Source organism: Lepisosteus platostomus, chromosome 1, assembly GCF_059453375.1.
Source record: "Lepisosteus platostomus isolate fLepPlt1 chromosome 1, fLepPlt1.hap1, whole genome shotgun sequence".
Classification (NCBI taxonomy): domain Eukaryota; kingdom Metazoa; phylum Chordata; class Actinopteri; order Semionotiformes; family Lepisosteidae; genus Lepisosteus; species Lepisosteus platostomus.
In genome coordinates this window covers 61,682,914-61,710,549 of record NC_142611.1, presented here as the reverse complement: position 1 = coordinate 61,710,549, position 27,636 = coordinate 61,682,914, and the positions used below count along the sequence as shown (strand labels likewise).

At 37.2% G+C, this 27,636-nt stretch overlaps 1 protein-coding gene across 3 annotated transcripts in view; it reads right to left on the bottom strand.

Annotated features, from left to right (window-relative positions):
• Positions 1–27,082, bottom strand: part of klhl2 (kelch-like family member 2) — a 40,721-nt gene extending 13,639 nt beyond the window's left edge. For 2 of the 3 annotated variants that reach the window (XM_088633314.1, XM_088633312.1), the window contains exons 1-5: positions 26,657–27,082; positions 13,756–13,881; positions 12,324–12,430; positions 10,857–10,978; positions 640–802 (exon numbers count right to left, since the gene is read on the bottom strand). In XM_088633314.1, coding sequence (XP_088489440.1) covers positions 640–802; positions 10,857–10,978; positions 12,324–12,430; positions 13,756–13,881; positions 26,657–26,724 — 586 coding nt within the window. In that variant the 5' untranslated portion in view covers positions 26,725–27,082. The remainder of the gene's footprint in view (positions 1–639; positions 803–10,856; positions 10,979–12,323; positions 12,431–13,755; positions 13,882–26,656) is intronic. The other variant, XM_088633313.1, reaches the window with a different exon arrangement.
• Positions 27,083–27,636: the final 554 nt, after the last annotated feature.

Sequence of the window (27,636 nt, the reverse complement as noted above, 5' to 3'; positions counted from 1 at the left end):
ATGTTTTGCTTTTCACAACATACCATCAGTACAGAACTCTAATGGTCTCACCTTTGTTATACTTACTGTCTTAACACTCTCGTAGGTAGGCCAACAAACTGATTAAGAAAACATTTGTTACCCTTGAGTACCACTTCAGTTTAAGTTACTGCTATCCTTATCGGTTCTTCTCCAAACTATACACAGAAAAATAAAAACTCTGTTGATAACCACTTTTATTCCTTAGACGTTTCTAATGTCAATATATAAGACCACATTGTAAGTGATATCTGAATTTGCTGTTTGTAGTATACATACTGTACTACTTTAGGACCAAATAATCCCATTGTTTGTTTAAATCTGGCATGGAACTAAATCACTACTTGTGTTCAATTACTTATTTCTTTGCGAAATCTTGTTAGGGATTTCTTTTGACATTTTAGAGTATGAACTAGTCCGTGACATTATCTAGAATGAGGTCTAAAATAAGACAATAAAAAGGACTTAAAGACCTACAATTCACAACTAAGATGCACATAATATTCAATTGTACATCATGTGCATTCATGGTATCACTTAATTTTTGTTGACTCTCTCTTTTTCTAATGACACACAATTATTTTAATGAACACTTTTTAACAAGACTGCAGTGGTACTTACCTGCAAAGGTATTGGCTTGATTCAGCAGTTCTGTACATGCATGCATGTCTGCGAAGGCTCTGATACCCAAGCAGTTAGTGGGATGCAGCTGGGAGCTTAAGAATTCACAACAAGCTTTCTTCACATCCTGGAGCTGCAGCAGACCAGCTGCTGGCAGTAACACCTTTGGGAATAAATAGCAAAGAAACGGGGAATGCATTCAGTACAAACAGTGGGACAACAAGAACCAAGGTCACAATGGAATAATAAACAATGACCAAAACTGCCTGCTCGAATCAATATAAATAATAAATAAGAAAATTCAAGTTGGCCATTATTACCTATACTGTTGCCAACTGTGATGCAGGATTACAGTAAATCTTTCTTCTAACTATTTATTTCTGTACTTATATCAATTAACATTAAGAAAGTATGCAGAGCGTTGTACTGTCATCAATGGCAACACTAGCCTAAGACTAATATGTGACTAAAATTATAGTTATCATTTCATAACCACTTTTCATATATACATAATATACATTTAGACAAATCTAATAATTAGGTTCAAAGAGCACGTCCTAAACGCTGCATCCATTTATCTTAGAGTATAATCTAAATATCAATTTTTTTATCCCTTTACATTTTTTAAGTTTTACACTCCAAACTCAAAGTTCCCAGTTACAGGCGAGCACTTTCCATTTGTCATTACAATTCCACCATGTACACCTGTAGTTCATGTAGCGTTAGTGAAGCTATAAAGCTTACCAAAAAAGCAGCAATCTTGCCACTTTGTAAATTCTGAATATGGTGGAGAGGAGCCAAGATTGGCAGAAAAGTACTTGAAAAAAGCAACAAGATCACCAAGTGCTGAACTGTTAAGATGCGAGACTGGAAGACTATCTTGCCACATGTGTGTTGTATATGTTCAGGCAAAGAGCACAAGGGAATGTCCCTCTCATGCTCCATCCAGGGCTAGTACACAAGTGCACAGACGACCATTAACCCTAAGAACACATCCTTCAGACATTAAAAATTAATCGCTTATATTTTAACCGGGTTTTAAAGTTTGTGCATTGTAGAAGTCTTCAAGTGCAGGAAGCCTGCCAGTATTACATAGTTCACTTACACCGTTAATGAGTGTTCTTATAGTCTTGACAGCATCTTAACACCCCATCCATGACAAGCATAACACGGTACCATCTTGCATTACAGGGTCTTCTTGTCATGGAAAAATGGAACTTCCGAAAAATACTTCATTGGAGACAAGGTGACTCAACATGAATATTTCTTGTCACAATATCATGTGTGATTGCCACCACCTTTTACAATTGTACATGCTGTCCTCCCTAATAATAATGTGGTAAATTCTGAAAGATTGGCAGTAAAGAATAAGAAGAAGTATAATAAATAATAAAAAGTTTCTCGTTGATGCAAGGCGATTCACAAACTCTTCTTAGGAAGTGAAAAGTCAAAGCCAAGGTCCCAGTTTAGATTTTGTGCAGTTAAGTTTATGACCACATTACTAAAAGGCCTGGACCATCTAGCAAGGCAGCAACTTGGTCCTGTGTGAGCCCATGATCTTGTACCAGAGGATGTGCAATTAATATTTTAATTGCTACTACAGATGTGAAAGTTAAAGTACTGAAAGGCAGAACTTTAAGGCCTTTTTGGCTTAACTAAAACTCAAATCAAATATAAAATACTAATCTATGGTAAAATAAACTCATTTTGCTTTTGTTCCGGATATCATTGACTTGTTGGGTTGTACTGCATAGTTCTGTATAATCTGGTAGTATGTGAGACATGAAAATTAGACCTCTATTTCACTGAAAAGGACATTTGTTTTAACATTCTACACCTACCACATGGACATCTCTAGAATGATAATGAGGCTTGCTTTGCACACTACTGTACAGCAAGGCATTTGACTCCATTACATGTTACGAAGAACAGATCCTAGACTTTTTCCTTTTCCCATGTGTCCGACAGCTTTATATTCATATTTAAGATTAAAAGGGTAGATTCTGAAATGCTCAACACAGACTGTACAAGAGGTTGTAGATAATGAAGATTGGTGAGACAGTATATCCATTTTGCTCTATTAAAATAAATTGACTGGATTGTACTTCATTCATAGAACCGCCATTATACATTATTGGGGATCAATGTAACAAATGTGTCACAGCTAAAAAGTGAAGAAAAATTATCAGGAAAGAGTATTTACCAATAAAATCAGTATGCAGATAGGTGTAGACGTTTGACTGCTGTGCTAATGACTAGAGCTTGTGAAATTCAAATTCAAGAAAGGAAGGCAAGGCTAGGCACAATTCAGCTCTCAACAATTTATTCTAAAAGAGGAGCTTATGGAAAAGACCCATAAATTATCTGAAGTGTATGTAAGGAACACACATTTTGCACAATAAATGCTGCCAAACTGACCACTTCCATGTAATTTAAAATTGATACTAATATCAAGGCTCCATACTTATCCTCGGTGTAGGATGATACAGAAAATACTTTTATCTTTTTATAGCATGTACAAGGAAAAGAAGGTGTGAACATATACTGTAGTTCACAGCAGATTACAGTAATGTAGCGGTACACCCCAATCACGATAGTTTTGAAATTAAGAAGCAGAGGTGTTTTTCTAATTATACCATTATGGCGTTATACTAAAAATGGAATTGGTGCTGTATATTTCTGAAACAGATGCAGCTTTATTTTTGTCATGGAAAGAAAAGTCACAGGAATTTACTACAAACATTCAATCAGAATGCAAGAGCATAAGTGTTGCCATTCAGCCTGTCTTACCCATCCGGTTAGTATTTGCTAAGTGATCCAAAGACATCACCCAGCCATTTCTTGGATGAAACCAGGGAAGAAGCCATTTTTGACAACACGGCTGGGTAGCTTATTCCAGATTCTCTCAACTCAGTTTAAAAAAAAAAACATGCCCAATTTTAAAAAAATCCATACACTGTTTCAATTGCACAAAAACGTTGGAAAAAATTAACTCATAAGAATTCCACAGACAAACAGCACTCGTTTCAGGAAGCCTTCCAGCTTTAAATTAGACCCACATTAAGAAGAGGATATTGTACACCTATACAGCTTAGCTTAGCTTTGAGACACTACACTACACTACAAACTAGGTAACAAAACACGAAAAAAAGAAATATTATCAATAACATCAATGCAAAGCCATCACTCAAAGCAACAGATGTGTAAAGTCTTATGTAAACATTTATAACAGGCTCATATCAAAATGTAAGACTCGCGCTACTGCAATGATTAACACAAAAAGGGGGCAATTTTGCAAACACCGTAGTTGCACAATTCCTTGAGGTCTCATGCTTGTTTCTCTTCAACTTTTGAAAAATAATTCAAGTTGGGGTTTTTTCCTAATACACTGAAGTCTTCATGTCCTGATGATCATTTCTGCATTTCTCATTTGGAATTGAGCAGTACAGGCCAACAAAACTGAGTTGAAAGATTTGGCGAATCTCCATCTCCTCACAGCAACTTCAACGATCTCAGTCAACTTGATATTTGTTTTTAACTTTCAGTTCTTACAGTATATCAGTTCCAGTTTACTCTTCATTACTTTGCTAAGACAGTGATACATATATCCATGAAATATCCATACAAAATACAATTGCGAGAGTGGAATGAAAATTAAACGTTTTCCCTTTGAAAAACCAATTTGGTTACAGCTGAGTGTATGGTATTTTTCATATTTTCGTAAAAAGCCAATTACAGTCAATTCTTCATGAATCACTCTACAAAAATGAATAAAGACAGGAATATTGATAATACTGCCTTCAGGTAAGGTAAGAAAACTATTTAGGAATCAGAAAAGGGCACAAGATCGTAACAGCCTTTAATGCCGTGGAAAAACAGCAGAGTTTATCAATAATCTTCAATGTCTTCTCACATGCATTATATTACTGTTAATGTGGAAAGTGAAACCTGTTGAAAATAAAACTACATAGAAATTGATAATTTCTGAATATTGTGCACGAGTGTATCAATTACATTTAGCTAAGCAGCCAGCTGAAAAACATTTTAGTCACATTATTTAAGAGGGTTTAACTGTCGGAATTAGCTACAGTTGTTCTAGGAAAGTTAAAAATTGCATTACTACTGGCATATTTTAATAATGAAATAAAACATGCTCTTATCCAATATACTCCCTCACAGTTATGTACACAGCACTTTGCACATAGACTTCGTTAGCCACGTGCTCACAGACACTCAAACAGATACATACTATAAGGTGTAACTAGAATTACATTTTTCTGTAGACACCATATCTGGGGTGGGGGGATCAGAAATAGCCGAAACCTGCACTACAACACATACCCTTCAACTAGGGCACACCCCTAACAGCCTTAATTCCCATAAACATTATACAACATCAAGAAGGTTTAACAGTCTTATTTCTTTTTTGACGTTTTAACCAAAAAACACACATTTCAAGCACGTTCTGTACTTTGATAGCCGTTTTAGTTTTCAATTTTAGGATTTTATTCCAGTTGTTTTCTTGCCCAATACAGATGCAGAATAAAAGATCAAATCCGCCAACTCAAACATTTCAGCACTTTCTTTTAAAATGCTGAAAATGGAGTCAATTTGTAACTAGCCACAAAAAAGACTCTTTACATGCATAAAACCAAAAGAAAATGTGCAAAGTCACTAAAGTATTTTAAGTATTTAAAGTATTTTTACAGAAGTAGTTTTAAAAAGCTCACCATCTAAAAAGCAGTATGGTTACCATCTACAAGGAGAAAGGAGACCCAATGGAGTGTAAAAACTATAGAGGAATAAAACTTCTGGAACATGGATTGAAAATCCTGGAAAAAATTCTGGACAAGAGACTCAGGAAGATAATCAGGATCCACAACTCACAATTTGGATTCTCAGCGGGGAAAAGCACAACAGATGCCATTTTTGTGATGAGACAGTTACAGGAGAAGACACTAGAGAAAGGGAAAAAGCTGTATGTGGCCTTTCTGGACTTGGAGAAGGCATATGACCGTGTGCCCAGAGAGGTGGTGTATTGGTGCTTGAGGAAGAAAGGAGTACCAGAAAGCATGGTGAAGTTAGTTCAAGCAACCTATAGAGATACAACTACAAAGATGATAACACAACAGGGAGAGACAAAAGAGTTTGAAATCACAGTTGGAGTACACCAAGGATCAGCACTAAGTCCTTTCCTTTTCATAAACATTATTGACACACTGACAGAGGAGGTAAGAACAGAAGTGCCTTGGGAACTCATCTTTGCTGATGATGTGGCACTGATGGCAGACTCAGAAGTAGAACTACAGGAGAAAGTGTTCAAATGGCAGAGGAGTCTGGAAAAGGGTGGACTGAAAATGAATGCAGAAAAATCTGAAATAATGGTAATGGAGAGAAGAGGAGATACTATGACCAATGTTGAGGAGACAAATGGAGGAAAACTGAAACAAGTTGATGACTTTAAATACCTTGGATCAAAACTGGTAAAGGGAGGAGAAACACTGGAGGCAGTAAAACAAAGAGTGAAAGCTGGATGGAACAAGTGGAGAGAAATAACTGGAATAATCTGTGACAGGAAAATTCCCAGAAAGTTAAAGTGCAAAATGTACAAGACTGTGATTAGACCTGTATTACTATATGGAGCTGAATGCTTGGCAGTTGGAAAGAGGGAAGAGAACTTGATGAGAAGAACTGAAATGAGGATGTTGAGATGGATTCTGCAGATTTCAATGAAGGATAAGATCAGAAATGAAGAAATCCGTAGACGATGTAGGGTGGTGGATGTGGTTGAGAAGATGCGAGAAGCGAGGTTACGGTGGTATGGACATATCATGAGGAGGGACGTTGAGGAAGTAACAAAGAGGGTAATGGAATTTGAGGTGGAAGGTAACAGAGGAAGAGGCAGGCCTAGAAAGAGATGGATAGATTGTGTGAGAAAAGATATGGAGGTATGTGAAGTGAGTGAGGAAGATGTGCTCGACAGAGACAAATGGAGAAGAGCAACCAAAGCAGCTGACCCCAGGACAGTCTGGGACTAAGGCTGTGAAAAAGAAGAAGATCTTACACCAATCAAGTACAGTATAAAATGACTACTGGGATTTTTTGGATGATGAAGAATCTGGCCACTCCAGAGGCTTATTCTACTTTAATTTGGAAGCTAGTGAACCTGTAGTCAAGAAGCAGCTAACATAAGCAGAGAAAATATAAAGAGTGAAAAGAGTACACTGATTATAAAGGGCAGAAGATCGTACTTTGACACTAGTTTTGTCACATTGAGCTCTTGCAATTCTCAGCATTGGTTTTCACACTAGCAAACAAAATAATGCCAAGATTGTAGCTACTTCCCCCTCCCAATCTGACAGTTTCAAAGCTAGAGAGCTGGCAGTATTGATTGTCGCATCATTACAGTTCACATTAATAATGAAAACAGAACTGATTGTACAGAAATATAATATTTCATCAAACATGGCCACCATCTTCAAACTGCAAAAATGTTCTAATACAGCACATAACGTCCAGGAAACCTTAAACATTTTAAAACCACAGTCCAAGTTAAGAGCTTTTAATTCTAACAATAATGCATTTCTGATCTTACATACTATATAGCCCTAACCACAAAAGACTCCTCATATAAATGTTGTCAGTCATCACACCGTTTGCAGTACAAATCAAAGTTAACCCTAACACACATCCCACTGAAATCTAGAAAAATTTACATCCATCTGCTCCACAAATACACAAAGGGAAGTGGGTGGCCTCGTGGTTAAACTTGGGGACTGTGGTTTCAGACTGAAGCTAGCACACTTCAGGAATGAAGACATCTTTACTGTGCTTATGTAAAGTACAGTACTTGCAGAAAAAACTAACTGCAAATGTAGGACCTATATAACTCATACTGTATTAGCTTCTCTGTAGATTCAGAAGAGTCCAGCTGTGTATTCACAAATGTTTTATGCTGATGTAAGGGAAATAAAAGTGCATTTCAAGATCTGTAATCTACACACCTTAAGTTATACTTAACTTTAATTAATGTCTAAAAGAGACAGATACATCACATCTCTAGACATAAAACCAATTAACAAAAACTATTTAGACATCAAATTTCAATTAGATCACCATCTAACAAAATGGTATATAAATGGTTTCTGACATCTGCTCTCAGACTATAGCGAACGTCAGAAACAATTTATAACCATGACGTTCTTAAAGAACGAATGGCGGTTATTTTTATTGCATGAACTAAAACGGCTAACGATGTTCTATCAGGTTTCTTGAAAGACTGCACATTTTCCAGCAACCAATTTACAGGACATAGACAATGGAAACTACTGTATGTACATCACAAAAAAAAGAAAAAATATTATGTGGTATTAAAAGTTCCTGGATTTCAGTTTCAGTTTTAGTGTCCCTTTCATACCTGATCACTTTAGAAATGTTGCAGTAGCGTAATATCAATATCATAGGAACTGCATTCAACTAAATCATTTGCCAACATAAATGGAGAAAGAAACACCTTTAAGTCCAGAGGAGCTATTCCAATATTGTATCAATTGTATCAATACAATTCATTTTGTATTCATTATATAAAGAGCAATGAACAATACCATAACAAAGAGCAATGAACAATGATAACAAAAATAGCATTTTTTAAACCTAGGTATACTGAATTTTAAACTAAGGTCCAATATGTGTCATTACAATTGATAAAAGACCTCCTGTTGTGGTTGCTACGGAAACAGAAGACAAAGCAATCAAAGGAGGCAAAAGATGGGAGTTGAAAGAAGGCTCATAACCTTCTTCTGGGCCCAGCTGAATGCAACACAATGCATGTGGCAAAACAGACATGGAAAACTATTACATTAACGTTGTAAAAATTCAAAATGCAGGGTTTTGCAATTTTATATTTTTCAGGACAATTACAAATTTATCTTAATCGAGGGAAACTAGCCACAGTGAATATGCTACATAATATAATATACTATTATCATTGTCAATCCTGATATGTACAATACTGAATACTCTTCGTTGCTAAGGAGGTCACATTACACAGCAGAAAGTCCAGAAGAATTCTGATCACAGCCTTCTAGTCCCAAAACTCTTGTGCTGGTAACCGATTCTAGGGAAAGACAATTAAGTTGCTTTGAAAAGCTAAAAATAAAATCTCATCATCCTTCCATCAATATCCAATACAAAGTGAAAGCCCCCTAAACAAAAGGCTCCACATCTCCTCATCAGGCTCAAACAAGTGCCTTTTCAATATTTGGAGTTTTCAACAAATGCCATTAATCATGAAATTCCACTTTGCTTTCCAATATTTTAAGCAAAACAACTAGCATTTAGGATGAATAAGGCCTGAATGGTTATCTCAATTTGGAGATGCCAATTGCAAGCTAACGTGCACTATCGGACAGGGGAGTTAGCAGTGACTGGACAAGTGATGAATATTATCACCTGACCTCACTCTCAAGCAGTGCTTAATTTGTGGGTCACAAGGTGCCGGTGCTCAATGTGAATGGGAGAAAGCAGATGTATGAGAGGCAACGAGGAGCACTTAGCTGTCACATAATGCTGAACATCAATGTAATGCTCTGTCACTGTTTTTTCACACCACCACTGTCAACATGCCAACAGGGAAACTTAAATTAGCAATTTCTAAAACCTTAATCGGACACTGGGGATGCAAGGTTTCAGATAATTATATATTATTCATTATATATCATATATATGATTTGTTATATATTATTTAGAATATGATTATGATGGTCTATACTGTGTATAGCCCAGCGGTAACTATATTGATATATATTATTTTACGGATAAAACTCTAGTCTTTCATGACTTTAATTAAACATGTATTGAAAACCGTAAACGTTTGGCAGGTATGCAGCCTGATGAAGGCACTTTTGGTTAAACTAGTAGCCTCGACTAGCATTAGCCAGATTTTTGCAGTGTGCTGCACTATTTTCTCAAACAATTTCCTCCTCGTGTCTGAATGCTTGAGCACACAGCACTGGAATGCAAAAGCCATCCCATTACAACACCTGGCAGGGTGCACCACACGTCAGCAGTGTAATAAAGCAAGAGCCTGTGTCCCACCCCATTTTCTGATGTGCATGAAGTCTATTTTTAAGATATTTATAGAGAGAGAACAAATAATGATTTCTTTTCACAGAACTGTAATCGAGGAGTGAACAACATGAAAGAGTGTCTGCCTTTAAAATTAGTGTCAAACTGTGAACTTCACGTCAAGAGGCGCTGGAGCGCTGCTTACAGGTGCCAAGACACAGACAAATCGAGATGCACCGGAGCTTATCTCTGGGGGTCTCTGGCACAAATTAAGCACAGCTGGCAAGCCTCAGGAGCTGCCACATCCCAGGTCAGTTAGAGCCACTGAAATCCAACCAAGCTGCTGCTTGAAGTGTCACTGTCTGTTAGAAACCACAGCTCACACTCACATTGGTGACATCCCCACTACAGGGCACATGTACTTTGTATTTTGACTTTGCTGTATTTTGAGTGAAAATCTTCATGGATTGACAAACATGGGGGGTTCCCTCAGGAAGTCATTGCTGCATCTAGACTACTTCTGAACTACTCAATTCTTGATCTACTCCTTTGAACTTGTATGTCAAATATTTTAAATAACCAAAGAGTTTGTTGAGCCCCATTAAACACAGGCATTGAAGTAAGCCATAAAGCCAGTCATTAGTTACTCTCTGAAGAACTTAACAAGGGGTATGCAGAGAACTCCCAAGGACACAAGCAGAAACATACCTCACATTTTTCAAGATAATATTAAACACGAGGCTTTTGCATTCATCACTACATCAAACAGACTGGATATAATGGTCTGAACTTACAGGACATACATTTTTCCATATTTCTAAGTGGCAGAGAAAAATATTGAGATTACTCAGTAATATTTGTGTTTTACCTAGCACAGTGTGTGGACTGCCCTTCCAGGACATGAAACTAATGTTATTTTATTAATAAATCTTGTTACAGGCAAATGAATGTTCCTCGTAGTTACTTATTTCATTTGTATATGTTTCCCTGTAAATTATATAATAACTATAACACCATAATTATAATATTATTATATTTCTGTGGCCTGTATATTTGGGGGTATTCCTAAAATAGTTTTCCAAATGTATGTCACAAAGGCAAGAAGAACTGGAATGTCTAAAGAGCTGCAGTGCAGTACAAACAGTTAGTACCTGTACGTTATCTTCAGTGACCTGAATCTCTGCCGTGTAAACATAGTCAATGAGCATCCCCAAAGTCCACCCATCCATTTCCTTTATCCTGACTCGCTTGGCTCGGCTCTCGCTCATCTCACCTGCAACACAATAAATAAGAGGGGAGAAATTGAGGACTTGCTATTGAATTTACAATAATTTAAGATAAAAATCTAGACTTACAAGATCAACAAGACCTGAAGTCTTACCTACATCTTAGTGATAAATGTTTATAATTAACATCCATCCATCTATTTTCTAACCTCTTCATCCCATTCAGGGTTGCGGAGAAGCTAGAGCTTATTCCGGCAAGCGTCAGGCAGAAGGCAGGGTACACCCTGGATGGGACTCCAGTTCATCACAGAGCACACACAGACACGTACACAAAGACATGCATTCACTCAAGGGTCACTTTTCCCAGAAGCCCATTAACCTACATGTTTGGATAGTGGGAGAAAACCACTGCATCCATAGGAAACCCATTTGAACACGGGAGAACATACGAACTCCACACAGACAGCACCCCAGGAATGGAACTTGGGGCCCCAGCTCTGCAGGGCAGGGCAGCAATGCTAATCACAGCACGACCCTGCCACACATTATTATTAACATGAGTATTTTAACTACTTAATAGTACAATAAGAGTTTCAAAGGTTAACGTGAAAGCTAATTTTAGGAATCAAGTTGCCTTTTCAGTCCAACCTCAGAAATATAGAGGCCAAACTATATGGCTTCTTTAATGAAAAGAAGTTTGAACCATCCAATAATTCTTCAGCTTTCTAGCTCACACAAATAAAGCAGGTTTATTATAATTTTTGCAATTCTTCCATTAAAACACTTAAATTGTTTTAGGCTGTACACTGTATGCACCTGTTATTTAATGACATTACATTCGTTGTAATTTGCCTTTATAAAATAATAATAATAATAATAATAATAATCTATACAATTTCTTGCATTAGGAATTCGTCTTTTCGCATACCCCAGCTTTTTCTCCATGGAGACACAGACACACAGACAGGGAGAGAAGCTTGGGGTCAGAGCGCAGGGTCAGCCATTGTACAGCGCCCCTGGAGCAGTTGGGGTTAAGGGCCTTGCTCAGGGGCCCAACGGAGTAGGATTCCTCTGCCGGCCGCGGGATTTGAACCGGCAACCTTCCAGTCACAGGCGCAGATCCTTAGCCACAGAGCCACCTCTCCGCCCAAGCATTAATAAAGACACAGCAAATGTAAAATACTGAGATATGACTGTTTGAGTATATGCAGACTAATAGTAATGTTATAATCTTGTTTACTTTCACATAAAAATTGTACATTTTCTATTGATTGTTATATTTTCTAGTCCCAAAAACATTCCTGACATGAGTACCATGTCAAAATCCAAATAAAGTATATTACTATTAGGTAAATCAGAATAATAAAATGAATGTTATAACAGAATACATACCTGTAAACATTGCATGGAAATAAGGACTGCAGGCTGCCAGTACTACTCTGTGGGCCGCAATCTCTACATCTTCAGCAACAATGGTCACATCACACAAAAGATTTTGGCTAAACAGGAAAGAAAAGTTATATTTAGGTATAGTAAGACAAACATAATGCATGTTTTTAATAAAAGCACATAGTCAAGACCAGTTACTGCTCGTCTGTAACCATCTCCAGGCTCAGTGATAAAAACTTAACCTAAATACTAAAGCGGTTTGATACCATAATGTGCAAAAATGAGAAGTTTGACCTGGAAGGTTAAGGGGCCAATTAAGTTCTTCAATAGTAGGAAGGGTAACGGGGGTAACAAATGGGCTAAGAAAACATCTAAAAAATAACAATTTGTAATGCAGAATCAAAGTGGAAAGACTTTAAACACCATCTCCTGCCACAATAAATTAAGTTTAGTTCCCGATAAATAGACTTGATAGCCTTGCTATTATGACAGCTGCTCTAAGAGAAGAGGCTGATGATCCAGTCCATACCATCTCAACCAATGTGTATGAAATGTGATATTTCAGAAGGACTGCTGCACAGGAGTTCCTCCAGTTCTGGTACTCAACTAACAGAAACACAGAGTGTCTCTTTCAATGGTTATTTAAAGGAGTGAACAGTTCTGGATAACATGACATACACTGGGGAGAAATGTAAACTGAGAGATGTCAGGTATTTTCACACGTTTGTTTTCTCTGTGTACTTGTTCTGAACTAAAAAGGATCAGAAAATGTTTTTCAAATATATATCTGATCAATATTACTAGCATAATAAAAAAAATAAAAAGCATTTATTTTCAAGAATGTAACCAATTAACTTAAATTAAATTAATTAACTTTATTTCCTCAATTTAAAGTTGTCATTGATCCCATGGGATCCCAGGGTCGAGGGGGGTGGAGCCTATCTCTGCAAACATCAGGCACAAGGAATGATACACCCTGGATGGGACGCCAGTCCATCACAGGGCAGACACAAATACACTGTCACACCAGGACCAATTATCTCAGAAGCCAATTAATATACCAAAATTTCTTTGGATTGTGGAGTAAACAGGAGCACCCAGAGACAATCCACACACGCAATTATAACTACTAAACCATCATGATGCTCTCTATTTATTTTTAGCTGAAAAATAATTTCAAAATTATATCCACTGTAATAGTGTAATTTCAGTAGAACAATACATGGTTGACCCTTTACAGGTATCACAGTGCAAACTGAAATGTTACAGGTCCAAGTGACAGAAGGTTAAAGACACCTGTCATGCATAAACATGAATACAAAATGATGAAGGAAAAACACAAAATGTAATCTACAGGTATATTACATTTTGGTTTCCTTCCAAATCTGGAGGCTTTAGCAACTACTATCAAGAGAAGGAAACTGCCATAACATACCTGCGTAACTCATTCATGACTTTAAAAGCCTTTTTCATATGGCGAGAATTCACTGTGACTGGACACTGCTTCTCAGATACATCATCTTTCAGATCATGGGGCTTATGTTGGCAAAGCTTTGTGCATCTGTAAACAGATAAGAAGGTTGACATAACTTATCAGGACAGCAGCTACACAAGTTATGGAGGCAATTCTTCCAGTCTCTCAGGAATGGCAGGCCACTTTAGAAAATAAGAGCTAAAAAGTATAAAAGCTCAAGCCTAAAATGTAAATAAAATCATTAACAAAAAAAGACACAACTGTCCTTTTTCCCCCCCTGAGTGTTTTTAGTTATACTCAGTCACAACAGGATAATCCATCAATACTGTATATATACACTGAGAAAGTATCCGTTTGTCTGAAGAGCAATTTTTTTAAAGGAAAAAAAAAATATTCTTCTGAATGAAAATTAAAGGAAACTTTCCAATAATATTAAGAAGCAACCATCCCAATTGATCTGAAAGAGCTTCCACTACTAAGCCGCCTTTTAGCCAACCTGCTTAGTAGGTGAAGTGAAGAAGTGAGCAATTGTTTTATCTGCTAAATTAAGGCCAGGATTCTTTAGGATGGCCAGATTGTACAAGATCAGAGTAGGCCTCCCTAATCTTATAAACCATGCCTTGGGATCTTTAATGACCAGCTAGCAAGAACCTTAGCGTAACGCTAAAGAATAGCACCTCCTGCAGCACAGTGTCCTGGTCCCCATACTGGGACATTGGCCTGGACATTGTGATCCAAAGGGAAGAGGCCCTCGCACTGGTCCACCAGCATAATATATGCTATTATCCATTCATTTTCAACCCTCTCCACCCAGGTCAGGGTCATGGAGGAGCCAGAGCCTATGCCGGCAAGTAAACGGGCGAAAGGCGGGGTACACCGCGAGCAGGACGCCAGTCCATCCCATGGTGCACCCAGGGCCAGTTTTCCCAGAAGACCATTAACCCACCAGCATGTTTTTGGACTGTAGGAGGAAACCAGAGCAATTGGAAGAAACCACCTTGTTGTCCCTCTTCCACTTAGAAGGTGCTCACTTTAATTAGAAAGTAAATCAATTAGAATTTAATTTACATTTAATTAGAAATTAAGCTTTCACTGCAAACACAGAACTGTTTGTAAGGTTTTATGTAGGAAATCGAAAATGACCTTAAGTATTACACAAGAGTTCAATCACTGTGTGTGTTATTTCTCGTGTTTACTAAAGATGCATATATCGCAACCTTTAAGCATTAGGGGCAAGGTCATAAATGTATAAAAATATTTTGAGGTTAAATACAATGGCCTTTTATATTACACTTGCATGCACCTCTGTGCTAATAGCACCTAATAACTGGGCACACAAGCAAAATAATTTAAAAATGTCTTAAAGTTCAGGTTAAGATGTGCCCTAAAACCTGTAAATATTTTCTTTATCTGAAAAGAGAGTTCTGCATTGTCTTTTAATCTAAAATATGGTTGTCCCCGTAGGACACTTTATATTGAATAAATTGTAAGAGTATTTGTGAAAGTACCTATTTTCTGTATACACTTTAGAGCAATTTTGACAAGTTCTGGGAATTTAAAGGGAATGAAAAACTGAAATTACAGCACTCCAAAAAAAAATGAAGAAGTTGAATTTGTTTATTAACACATATTTGGGTTTATATAAACATGTCTGTTTGCTTGTATGCTATACATCCATATACAATTTAAAATATATATAATCCAGTCTGGACAAGAGGGAGAACACATTCAATCTTTAATTATCATTTGACTATATGCGTGTTACAGACTGTTGTGCAAAGAGAACACTGTGTCAATCAGTAATGTTAATCATCATTATCAAACAGCATGAAGTGCTCCCTGCAATGCAAATAACAATTTTTAATGTTCCACATAGAAATATTTATCCTATGCTCTTATTTTAATAAAAAAACACATTAGTAGGATTGTGGTAGAGCCAGAGCCTATCCCAGCAAGCAACAGGCACAAGGCAGGGTACACCCTGGACAGGACACCAGTCCACTGTGTTGGGTAGCTATCTTTTTTTGTCCTAATTGATGCCATGTTCTCCTTACCCAACAAGTCTTAAAATACAACTGATTGATAATGTAATGAATTGGATGAGTGACTAAAAGAAAGGTATCAGTAATACTTTCAATATCTAAAATGAAAAATAAGAAATTGTATCCAGCTACCATGAACATCATATAAGCTTTTCGTTACAGGCATCTGTGTTCCAGGTTCCAGAAGGAAGTAGGAACAAGACAAGTAAGTAATTAAAGATAAACCACAGAAGAGCACAGTCTTGTTTGTGTTTTAACTTCTTCCACAAATTGTTGATTTCAGGCCCTCTCTGATAAGAGGTATTGTACTGCACTTCAGGTATCCTTTCATAGCGAATGTGCTACTCTGCCAGGTGAATTTCAGCATATTGTCTAGGACGTATATGAATTCTTAATATCTTTAGATTATGAACTCACATACTTCCTGGACAATACATTGAAATCCGGTTGGGTGAGTGGCACAGCGATCAGGGCCTCCGTAGAGACAAAGGAACAATTTGAAGAGCAGCTTTTAAGTAGAACTATAGAATACTGCGATTAACACGTTGCTTTTAACACTTATCAAAAAATCTGGAAAGCAGAGCAACCAGCTAATACTAAAGGGAAATAATGAGAAAAACAAATACCTTATTTTTGATTTTTGCACCATAAAATGCCAACCTAACAGTATTGGAACTACAACTTTCTTATTTTCATAAAGCTTTTTTTTTTGCTTGTGACTTTTTATATTGTGGTCTCAGAATTACAAGGTCAGATGAAAAAGGCAAAGCTTGGTGCATTACACCCAACAATATGAATGGTAAAATAACCTTATTTACACAACAGATGTGAAACGGTCTCAAGCAGTTCTGTGGCACTTCTGCATTCACACACAGACAGGCATTTAACACATCAAAGACAAAATGCAGTATGCATCACAAATTACAAATTGCATTTCAAAAGACTCAAGCCCTTCCTACAGGAGTCTGGTGACAAGATGTGGCATCTCGGCACACAAGTGGATTTTAAATCTAAAGCCAACAAAAAATGGGGACAAGCCTTTCTCATGAACCTTAAAAGACAGGTTTACCCTCTTATATAAAAATAAGCATTCCTCCAGTTGCACGTGGTCCAACGAGCTCTACCATGAGCTTTACTGCTGTATATGCTAGATAGCAAACTGACTAAATGTACACTTCAGCCAGGAGATCAACCGTTGTAGCCCTTGTTGACTGGGACTTTGATTTGTGAACTAGGCCTTGCTTTGACTTGGTTTTACCCGATGTTTTTAAGATGGAATGCTCTAATGTTAATCATAACTCATAATCAGAACTACAGTAACAGTTAACGTAATTCTGACTTGAATTCTGTAGACATTCAGGAAAATGAGTGTCTGGACTGAGAGTTCGTTAATGGTCAGAAAAAGGACAGAAAAGGGGTGAATGTTAAACTGTGGTGATGCAATTAGTGGAGTACCACAGGGATCTTAGTTATGACTCTGGTGCAGCTAGGAAACTACGCAACTTTGAGGACAATACAAAATATAAGTATTGGCAAACACTGTAGAAGCAGCAAATGAAATTTAAAAAGATGTTAAACTCAGCACTAGGAGGACACCTGACAGATAACGTTTAATGTGGGCAAGTGCACAGTATTACGTTTAGGTAGCAAAAACTAAAAGCCAATCAAAAATTATACTATATAGTTAAAGGTGTAGAATTTAAAGCAAGTGATATTGCTAAAATTGTACTACTAATAAGTTACAGTAATTCAGAATACTGTGTAAAATTTTAATAACCACAAAAAAAAAGTGAGGCACTCAGTTAAGGAAATCAGTCGAGAAAAGAGAAACCAGATACCATCCAGGGCTTAAGTGAATATTCTACACTGACAAGCTCAAGGAACTTATTTTTCACAGGTGGAAACTACACAGAAGTGCATTCACTTCAGAGAACAGCAGGGACGTCTTTACATAAAGGGTTGTGGGAGAACAGAACAATCTACCCAGCCATGTTTTCGAAGCCAAATCCCTGGCTTGTCTTAAAAAAAGGCTGGGCGCGATTCTCAGATCAATTATCTACTAACTGCCAAAAGGAACAGGAGAATGTCCTAGAACCCTACTAAAAACATGTCAACATAATTAAAGTAGGTAGATTCTGCTTTACTGACAAGTAAGTGTTCTTCCCACAAGTAACATCAGTAAGCGGTACAAAGAGAACATTGTAAGTTCGTATTTTAAGAAGGCTTTTGGTAAATTAGATTTTAATGAGCCTTTTTTGATTGAAAGCTGTCCGAGATAAAACATATATCAGGATTGGTTAAATGAATCTGGGGTGATGACTATGGGAGGACCACAGATTTAAATCAAGACCACAGCTTTTCCTAATTTAGGTCAGTGATCAAGGTAGGTAGGTCCCTTTTCAGGCCATCAAGACCCATGGGGGTCAGTGATCAAGGGTCTAGTGTAATAAGTAATTCAGTCACGTTTGTAGAAAACACAACCATAGAATTAGCAACAACTATAGACAATACAAAGGAAAAACTAAAATATTTAGACAAAATTCATGTCCGGGTGAACACCTAGCGGATGCCCGGAAGCTGTTACATGTATGTAGCAGGATCATACTATAAGATGGACAACTGCTGAGCATGAAGAACGTACTTGTGATTTGCTCAAGACAAAGTGACAAAGAAAAAAGCTAAATGCTTTTAATACAGAAAATATTTACAAATAGTTTTTTTTTAAATGTTACAAGTATAAATTTAACTTTCAATCAAATGACACCATGTTTAAATTATAAAAAAAATTGGTAATACCTCCTTTAGATTGTGTACAATTCTGGTCACCATGTTACAAAAAAATAAAAGATGGCTCTGTAATCAGTCCAAGGAAGAGCAACCAGATACACTACCATGCTCAGACGGAGCACTGAGCAGGCTGAAATAACTGAATAGATGTGAACTGTGAAAATTACAAAGGAACCCGATTCAAGAATTAAGTTCTTTGGATATCAACCATAGAACATCAGCCCAAGCACACATGTGTAAAGTAGGGGAAAGCACAATATAAACTGATGATGGGACACATTTTTCAACAAAGTTGTGGGAGTCCGAGACAAGCTACACAGCCATGTCATCAAAGATGATTCCTTTAAAAAAAACGGCTGGATGAAATGTAGCAATTAACTACTAGAAACCAAACAAAATAAAAAGTCCAAGTTGCCCTCCCTCAATTGTAAGCTTCTGTATTTTCTTAAACTACATTAGTCCTTTTTCTATTGGAACGGAGCAGACTATCACAATGCTGAATCTGAGCCACCATAAACACTTAGCCTTATGTCTCAGTGCCAGTGTACATGTTAGGACTCGGTAAACAAGGGGTTGTAAAAGCAAGAGACATCTTCTGATAGATACTATGGCATTAAACCGTAAATTAAGCACTGCAAAGATATCCAAATAAAAAAGGCTGTTCTTTAGAGATGTAATCCATTTGTTCTATACCAGATTGCTATGGAAACTGTTCTGAAAAATGAAGCCTCTACTGCAAAAACAGTCAGCCCTGCCAAGTTTCAGAGTTACTATAGCCAGGCCTGATAGAGCTGATTAACACTGATTTCAATTCCATTTTCTGTTCATACACTTTTAGTTATACAGTAAAAACATGAATTAGTACTTCCAATATAAAATGAACAGGTTCGTGTTCAAGCAATAATTTCTTTGCAATTCCATTATCAGACATCTAAACATTCTTTTGGTCTTGGTAGCTTCCACCAGACACAACTACAATTAAAAAGCAAAATTAGCTTTCCTTTTAAGGTGGTTTATTTCAGTCTTTTACATGATTTCTAGTTTAAAGCACATTAAAGAGACTAAGCACCTTATTAACATTCTGACAGAACTGGGCAAATGTTCACAAATTGGAAAGGACATTAAAAACAAATGTGGCTCCTAAAGCAGAATATTTCCAACCGATATTAACAAACCATTAACAAATAAAAGCCTATGATACTGTACTCCAGATTTGAGGGTGGCCAACAACAGAGCTTGTGGGAATCACTTTAGCCACAACATGGTTCATTTAGACTCAGCCTATAAAATGATATCTTTTCTATTCCAATAACCTTTTATCTCAGTGACGTTTTTGTTGCAAACCAATAGTTTTGTTTTATTGTGCTATTCTGAAGTACAAAGATTGTAGATTACACTTCCCCTGTTCACTGAACACCACACATCTAGCTACAATGGCAGGTTGTTCTTGTACAAACTGTATGTACAGCACAAAGTGCTGTGGGAGTCAAACAACCCAGTCATACTGTCAAGATTAATATCATGGCTTCTTTCAAGAAACTGCTACAATTTACTTTTTGCCTCCTCTCATCAGAGCATAAGTAAGGTTACTAACAAGAGAACACTTTGCCATCTTGTTTATAGCCTTACTTGTGTTTCCAAAATAAGGATCTAAATCATCCATTTCATAACAGCCATGAATTTAACACTATTCTAAAGAATAATCGTAACAAGCAGCGAGGTTAAGCAAAGCATACTTTTTAACGTGATAAAAACATGATGATAATGAAATACAACATGCGTGGCTATTGAGTTACATGTGTCTTAAGAAATGATTGTTAAAATAAATGAACAGCGAGGAGAGAACCTTCTGTCATGCAAAACAGTTCCTCCATCACTGACCAACATACAGAGGCTGTGTCAGTGAGAGCTCTCCATGTCCTCAAGTGTTACCTGAATTCTGTGGATTTTGACAGATTTCCACAAAGTGAGAAGAAATGACCAGTCATATGATACATTTTTTTAAATTAAAATATTTTTAGAGGATTTATCTGTAGTGGAATAAGACAGGTCAATCTTATCAGGCCATAAAAAAGTAAATGCTTGTTTCCTTTAATAAATCACTGAAGTTTTCATTCCTGTGTTTGAGAATTTAGAGATATAATGCAACAATACAGAGTATTTTTAAGCAACTCCTTGACCCCCTGAGCCTCCAGATGTACAATGCTGGGTTCAATAAGAAGACATAAGGCTACTGTATGTAAAGGAAGCAATGATATAATTTGATCAGAAGGTCACCATTGCATCTTTGTTATTATCCCAGCTCACTGACTGGAGAAAGATGCCAACTGTGAAAGATGCCATTTTTCCCATGTTTAAATATGATCAGCAACAACTAGTTCCTATTTAATTATTTGCAAGAGCAAACGGAATAATCAACTTGGCGAAAACAAATTAAGTGGAAATGAACATTCTGTCCAGGACAATAGTACTACAGTTCTATTTTTCTTGCTCCCCAGATTGCAAATGACAAACTTTAATCAGCTACCAGAACTTAGTAAATAAACAGCAAAACACAAATCTGAGGGCACTAATGGAATCTATGTGGAGGTGCATTTAAAACCAAGAATAGGAAGGACTTCTTTACACAAAGGGTTGTGGGAGTATGAAACAAGCTACTCAGCCATGTTGCTGGAGCAGGGGCCATGGCTTCCTTCAAGAAACTATTGGAGCACCAGACGAGTCAGATGGGTCAGGTGGCCTCCACACATCTGTAATTGTAATCTTTATGTTAAGAAATGGAAGACTAGAATAAAGGGCAGCCCAGTATAATCTTTGTGAATACCAGTGCTACCAAGATCAGATCTATTAATGCCATGGAACCTCAGACATAATTGTCATAATATCTCAAAGACATTTTGTTGTCAAAAGTCCCTAACATGTCTGATGCAAAATTAACAACTACTGATACCAACTGTAACAGTCCAGGCACTGGTCCTCCATTCACTGCAATTCTAGTGTTAAAAATACAGCATGCTGTAGTTTCAATGGCCATCTGTGATCACTGACGCATGCTCTAATATCCATTACACCCCCCAGAATATTCACCCATATTCTGCTAAATATATTGTTAATATATAATGGAATATACTACTATAAAGTCCATTTTTCATCATTACTGCTTTTTTTGCCACAGCGTTTATAACTTTGAATCATATAAGTGAACTTCAAGGCAATGATGATGAAAAGGAGGCACACTAAATGAGGCTGCTGGTTTAAACCACTTGTTGCACTTCAAAGTTATTTGCAGTACAGTTTGACAGTGCTATAGACGCAGGTGTGGCTACTGTAATTCCACTTGATAACAACCAGACAAACCAAAGGGGTTGTATAAACAGGTGTTTTCAACCTTGCAGAGAAATACAAGCACAAACTACAAGTAGTGTGGTGAAAAAGTAAGTAAACCCCCATATGGTTTGACATATTTAGACATATTTGACCTTGACACCCACCAAGTCCTGATAGTAGATACAGCTAGTTTCATTTAACAAACGGCACACAAAAAATTCTACTTTGGCACTGACGTTTATGGTAACACATTATAAGAAATCTGTACAAAAGTGTTGCTGCTTATTAGTCTGGGAAGGGTTACAAAGTGTTTTCAAACCATATGAAGTCCATCATTCCATCGTAAGAAAGAATCTACAAATGGAGAAAACGGAACATCACTGCCAACCTAACCAGCGGTGGCTCCCTACCAAATTCGCTCCAAGATTGGACCGCCTGATGCTCCTAGAAGTCTCCAAGAACCCTTTGGATCTACAGGTTGTCTCTCTATGATAAATGTCAGAGTACATGTTACGTTCACCATCAGGAAAATAATGGCTTCCATGGAAGGATGGCCAAGAGGAAACCCCTGCTTTCCAAGACGCTTAAGTTTCCAAAACAGCACTTGAATGAAAAATGACTTACGGAACAATGTGCTCTGGACAGACGTGCCAAACGTGGAGGTGTTAGACCAGAATGCAAAATGCAAGTTTGGTAAAAACCTAACATCATCTTTGACCTCATACCAACCATAAAGCATGGTGGTGGTGAGGGGTGATGGTTTGGACTTGCTTTGCCGTCTCAGGACCTGGATGCCTTAATATCCTTGAGTCTACAAAGAATTCCATATTATTCCAGAGTATTCGGTTCCTTCAAAGCTGAACTGGAACTGGATCACGCAATGGGACAATGAGCCAAAACACACAAGCAAGTCTATAACAGAAACGTATAAAAACAAGAAATCTGTGACTTTGGAATGTTCCAGTCAATGTCCAGACCTACGCCCCACAGAGATGTGGCAGTGTGACCTAAAGAGATCTGAAAGTCTTCAAACCTCACAGAACTGCTTCAACTCGATAAGGAAGAGTGGGCCAGAATTCCTCCCAGGCGATGTGAGAAACCATCTCTTACAGGAAAATTAAATTCAAGTTATTGCTGCAATAGAGTGCACCATGGGTTACTGAATCAAAGGGTGTACTAGTCACACAAAGATATTGAATTCTTGCTGACTTTTTAAAAATAATCACAAAGTAGAACTTGTGTGCTATTTGTCAAATGAGGTTGGTTTTATCTACTATTAGGAATAGGTGAGGATGAGATGTCAAAGATGTCTAAATATAAAGGTCAAATATGTCTAAATATTTTAATATAGACACTTTATGTCTATAGCATTTTTTAAATATACGTGCTTTTTATTTATATTTAGTTTACTTTGTAGCGACACTTAATGTATAATTTTGTAAACACCATACGTCCCCCTTAAGAAGTCTTCTGAGTAAAACTAATAATACTAAATCAAATTAAGCAAAGTTCAGTACATCATGATGAAAAGTTCTGAGCACACTTTAAATGTAGTTTAGAAACAATAAGTAACCAGTCTACTTACATATCAAGGTTCACCGAATATTTCACATTTTATTAAAACATCTTTATAATTTAGCTTGATAAATTATTTGGTGTTTGCATATGGAATACAGGTACATCCAGCATCCAGACAAATCCATCTCCTTCCTTAATTACTAGCATTAAAAAAAACATTCTACCAATAAATCCAGCCTGCCTGAACTGTTGACTAATGTTCTATTGCTCTAGGATAAATAATACTACTTAAAGAAGCAAATCCTAGTCATGTGTTATATTTAAGGACAAAGACATCATATCATAAAGGCAAAATCTAATGATAAGGATATATGTGTAAACAAAAACATTATTATTAACCATTTATATTAATAGAATTATAGATCACTTTGCTGGCCATAAACAATTTCTTGTATTAGGAATTTGTCTTTTCGCATACCCCAACTTGCTCTCCGTGAGACACACAGGGAGGGAAGTTGGAGGTCAGAGCGCAGGGTCAGTCATTTATATGGCGCCCCTGGAGCAGTTGGGGTTAAGGGCCTTGCTCAGGGGCCCAATGGAGAAGGATTCCTCTGCCAGCCAGGGGATACAAACCGGCAACCTTCCAGCCACAGGCAAAGATCTTTAACCACAGAGCCACAGCACCGCCCAATTGTCCAAGGGACAATTTCTATTCCTAAATCAGAGCAAATGTTCAAGAACAACAAGAAGGCTTACATAAACATACTATATTTACTATAGGCAAACTGTGAGCAACCAACACTTCTACAATGATTTCTTTCATAAAGAAAGACAGATTCTTGGGGTTTCTGCCCTTGCTGCTCCTGCCCTGCCCATTCGTCCCTCACTGCCTGGGCAAAAACCTGGGTCTCTGGCATCACGCAACAGGGAACTTGCCAGCTGAGCTAAAGGAGACCTCGCTCAGACCGGGCAGCTGAGATCCCTGTTATACACAGGGGTGTATGCGTTACACAGACAATAAAGATAAACACAGAACACAGTTTATGTTACAGTCTCAGATACTGTTACTGAAACGTTTTTTCACTGCGTTTTCTATTTATTAATTTCATATTATATTAAGTTACGAAGCATTATTGCAGCAGAGAGACTACAACACAGAACATCAAAACTGTTCTGCAAGCAGCAGTTATCAAATGGCACAGAGCATGAGATGCAAGGCTTTCATGCCACAAATTTCCTATGTATTGTAATTATCTGGTTTTCCTAAGTTCAGTTGCCAAGTTACAGAGCTTGAAAGGTTCCAGGGACTTTCACTTCACTTCAAAATGTCAGGAACAAGTGGTGGTAAAATAAGGTTTCAAAATTGATATGGGAAAAAACAGAACACAAAAATGTTCTTGGCACCTCTGTGTAGCTATAGTATGATGGTTTAAAGAAATGTGAATTCAATGAACACAATACAATCAATCCATGTTCTTTTCAGTGTCTAGTCTGGTTGGTCAGTCATGTGTGCCAAATTAAGGGATCTGTGTCATGATAACAGTGCTGAGTAAAAGGAAATATAAAACTTTCATTGAAATACTAAGCCCCAGTACAGTATTGACTTCTTCCTACTGTAACCCTGAAAACAGAAGTTAAACCATTTTCAACATGCCTGGTTTGTAATCTAAAATTTTTAAGTCTGGTATTTCAAAAAATAACAGTCTAAGAACAGCTTTATATGAGGCAGTTGTTGGCAGACATGCAGCAGGCAAACATAAGCTTTTACTACCATAAATTAAACAATTTTCTATAATTACCTTTTGCTTTATTCATGTTCAGAACAAACAGAAACATCATTACAAGTAGAATAAATTAAATACTATACGTAGACAGACTTTGTCAACAGAAACTCCTAGCAAAGTATAAGTGATTTTACAGATAAAGTGTGACCATGCTCTAAATAATTGTAAATAGACACTGCGGTCTGTAATGTGATGACTGAATTCTCGTGAGAGATCGTCATTGTCGACTTATTGTTCTGAAATATAATTACTAAAGATGACAAGAAGTCTGTTGAACCACATTATGCCATTGCATTATTTAAAAAAATGAACACCCACTTTCAAAGCCGTTTCATAACACATTTGTACTAAATGGTAAGAAACACGGTTGTGTTAGTGAATCTGGTTTAGAGTATTTAAGTACCTTAAAATATGTTCTTTTCAAACACCGCCATTCTATAATGCAGATATCACGTACTTAAAAACCAGCAAATGATTTAGTAACCGTTAAGAAAAAAACATCTTGTCATTTGCAAGAAACAATTTTGCTGTTTTTTTACCTTTTGTTTTTTGCGTTCTCTTACAACGAGATGCCAATCAAGCATTTTAACTAAGATAATGGGGTGTACTTTACCTCATTCCCAGTTAATACAGCCATAGTTCACGACCCCTCAAATACATCAGAAAAAAACATTACAAATGCATAGGTTTCTGTCATGTTGTTAAAAGCCATTATCATCAGTGCAGGCATCGCTAAACTGAATTGATGACGTTTTGCTAGTTACTAGATTATTAGATTTAGCTAGGAAAAAAAATCATTTTTAAAACACTGCACCATATTTCTAATCTTTAATTTAGTCTGCGACGTGTACATAGATGTAGCCTATAAAGGCTAGTCAGACGCAGATGAAACAAAATCAAATTAGTTTATTTAAAAACAGTTTTTAACGCTTGGATTCATACTCAAGACAATCAAAATAATGGAGAACAAAATTCATTAATGTATTATTTTTTTGCACAAAAAAAAGAAACCCGACTGCTTTAGATTTCATCAAATAAAACACTATTGACTAAGATGGAAGAACTAGAATGTTTACAACATAAAACAGCATTATTTCCTTATTTCTCTCGTTTGACGGGATTCTAAGCGCATAACAGATACACCTATATTGTTCCTATACGATGAACATAGCCTAATGGAGCGGTCAGTGCCTTCCGGTCTCCCGGGGAACAATACCACCCCACACTGTTACATCGGTGTATTTATACAGACACCGCTCTTATTCGAGGGCTCGTCAACAAAACGGTTATAGCACAGACCCGTCTGGTTATCTTTACGCTTGTATTATTCTGTATTCAGCTATCTTTAACCTGTTTTCCGAGCTTCACCGGTGAAACGATGGACGTTTTACACCATACGCTTACATTGGATGTATCTCCATTGTGTTGTCTCTCTTCAGAACGCGGGGAGTGAACGCGGCGGCTTGCACCATTCCATCGCAGAACCGGGTCTTTTTTTTAAATAAAGAAATGCACCGATCACTTATATTTTGTGCCGGTGGAAGGGGTTCCAATCCATTTCGATAGCGTCCTCCTAATTCGCACTCATTCTGCCGGGCGATAAATCGCGTGTCATTCAGTCTGCTGATATTCAAAAGTGTTCAGCTGGAAGCAGTTTCGTATTCCGCTCGCTAAAGCACTGCAGCGAGAAAATCACGGCAGACAGAGCGAAGAGATACCATCCAAGTCACTGATCATATTGAAGAACCCAAAACCAAGGTACAGATGCTACGGGCAGCACAGTGAACTACCTGTTATTTCCTTCAATGATTAAAATACACAAACAAGGATATATCAGCAAAGACCGTCTTCAGACAGACTTGTTGCGAAAAAACAGTAGCTCCCCCTGCTGGTGGAAGACTACCAACATGGAAAACCGGTCAAAATTTTTAAACTTTTTTTAAACAGTACTACACTACTTAATCCATTCCTCCCGCACCTCGTTCAGGAGCTCAGGTGTTTTCTGGTTTTGTCCCCAGTTCCACAAGCCATTTCATTTCTGTTTTCCATCTGAGGCGTGTTTGAATGTTTTCTTTCTCTCTTAAGAAAGTGATTAGGATTGTAGTTGGTGTTATGAACTCAATACACATTTTTTTAGTTTCGGAGTTTCTCTTATTCTGGTGTGTTAGATGAACTGTGATTGGCTGGACCTCTGAGAAAAGGAAAAAAAGTGTTTACCTTAGTGTTTGATTCATTGTCATTCACGTCTGTGTCTGTGAATTGATCACCTATTAAAAGTTGTTCAGGCACAAATAAATGTGTAAGCTCTTAATAAAGAAGTTGAGGACAGACTGCTCACAGTCCCCCAGGATTAATGTATTTAAGTAACTTATGCTACTAATCTT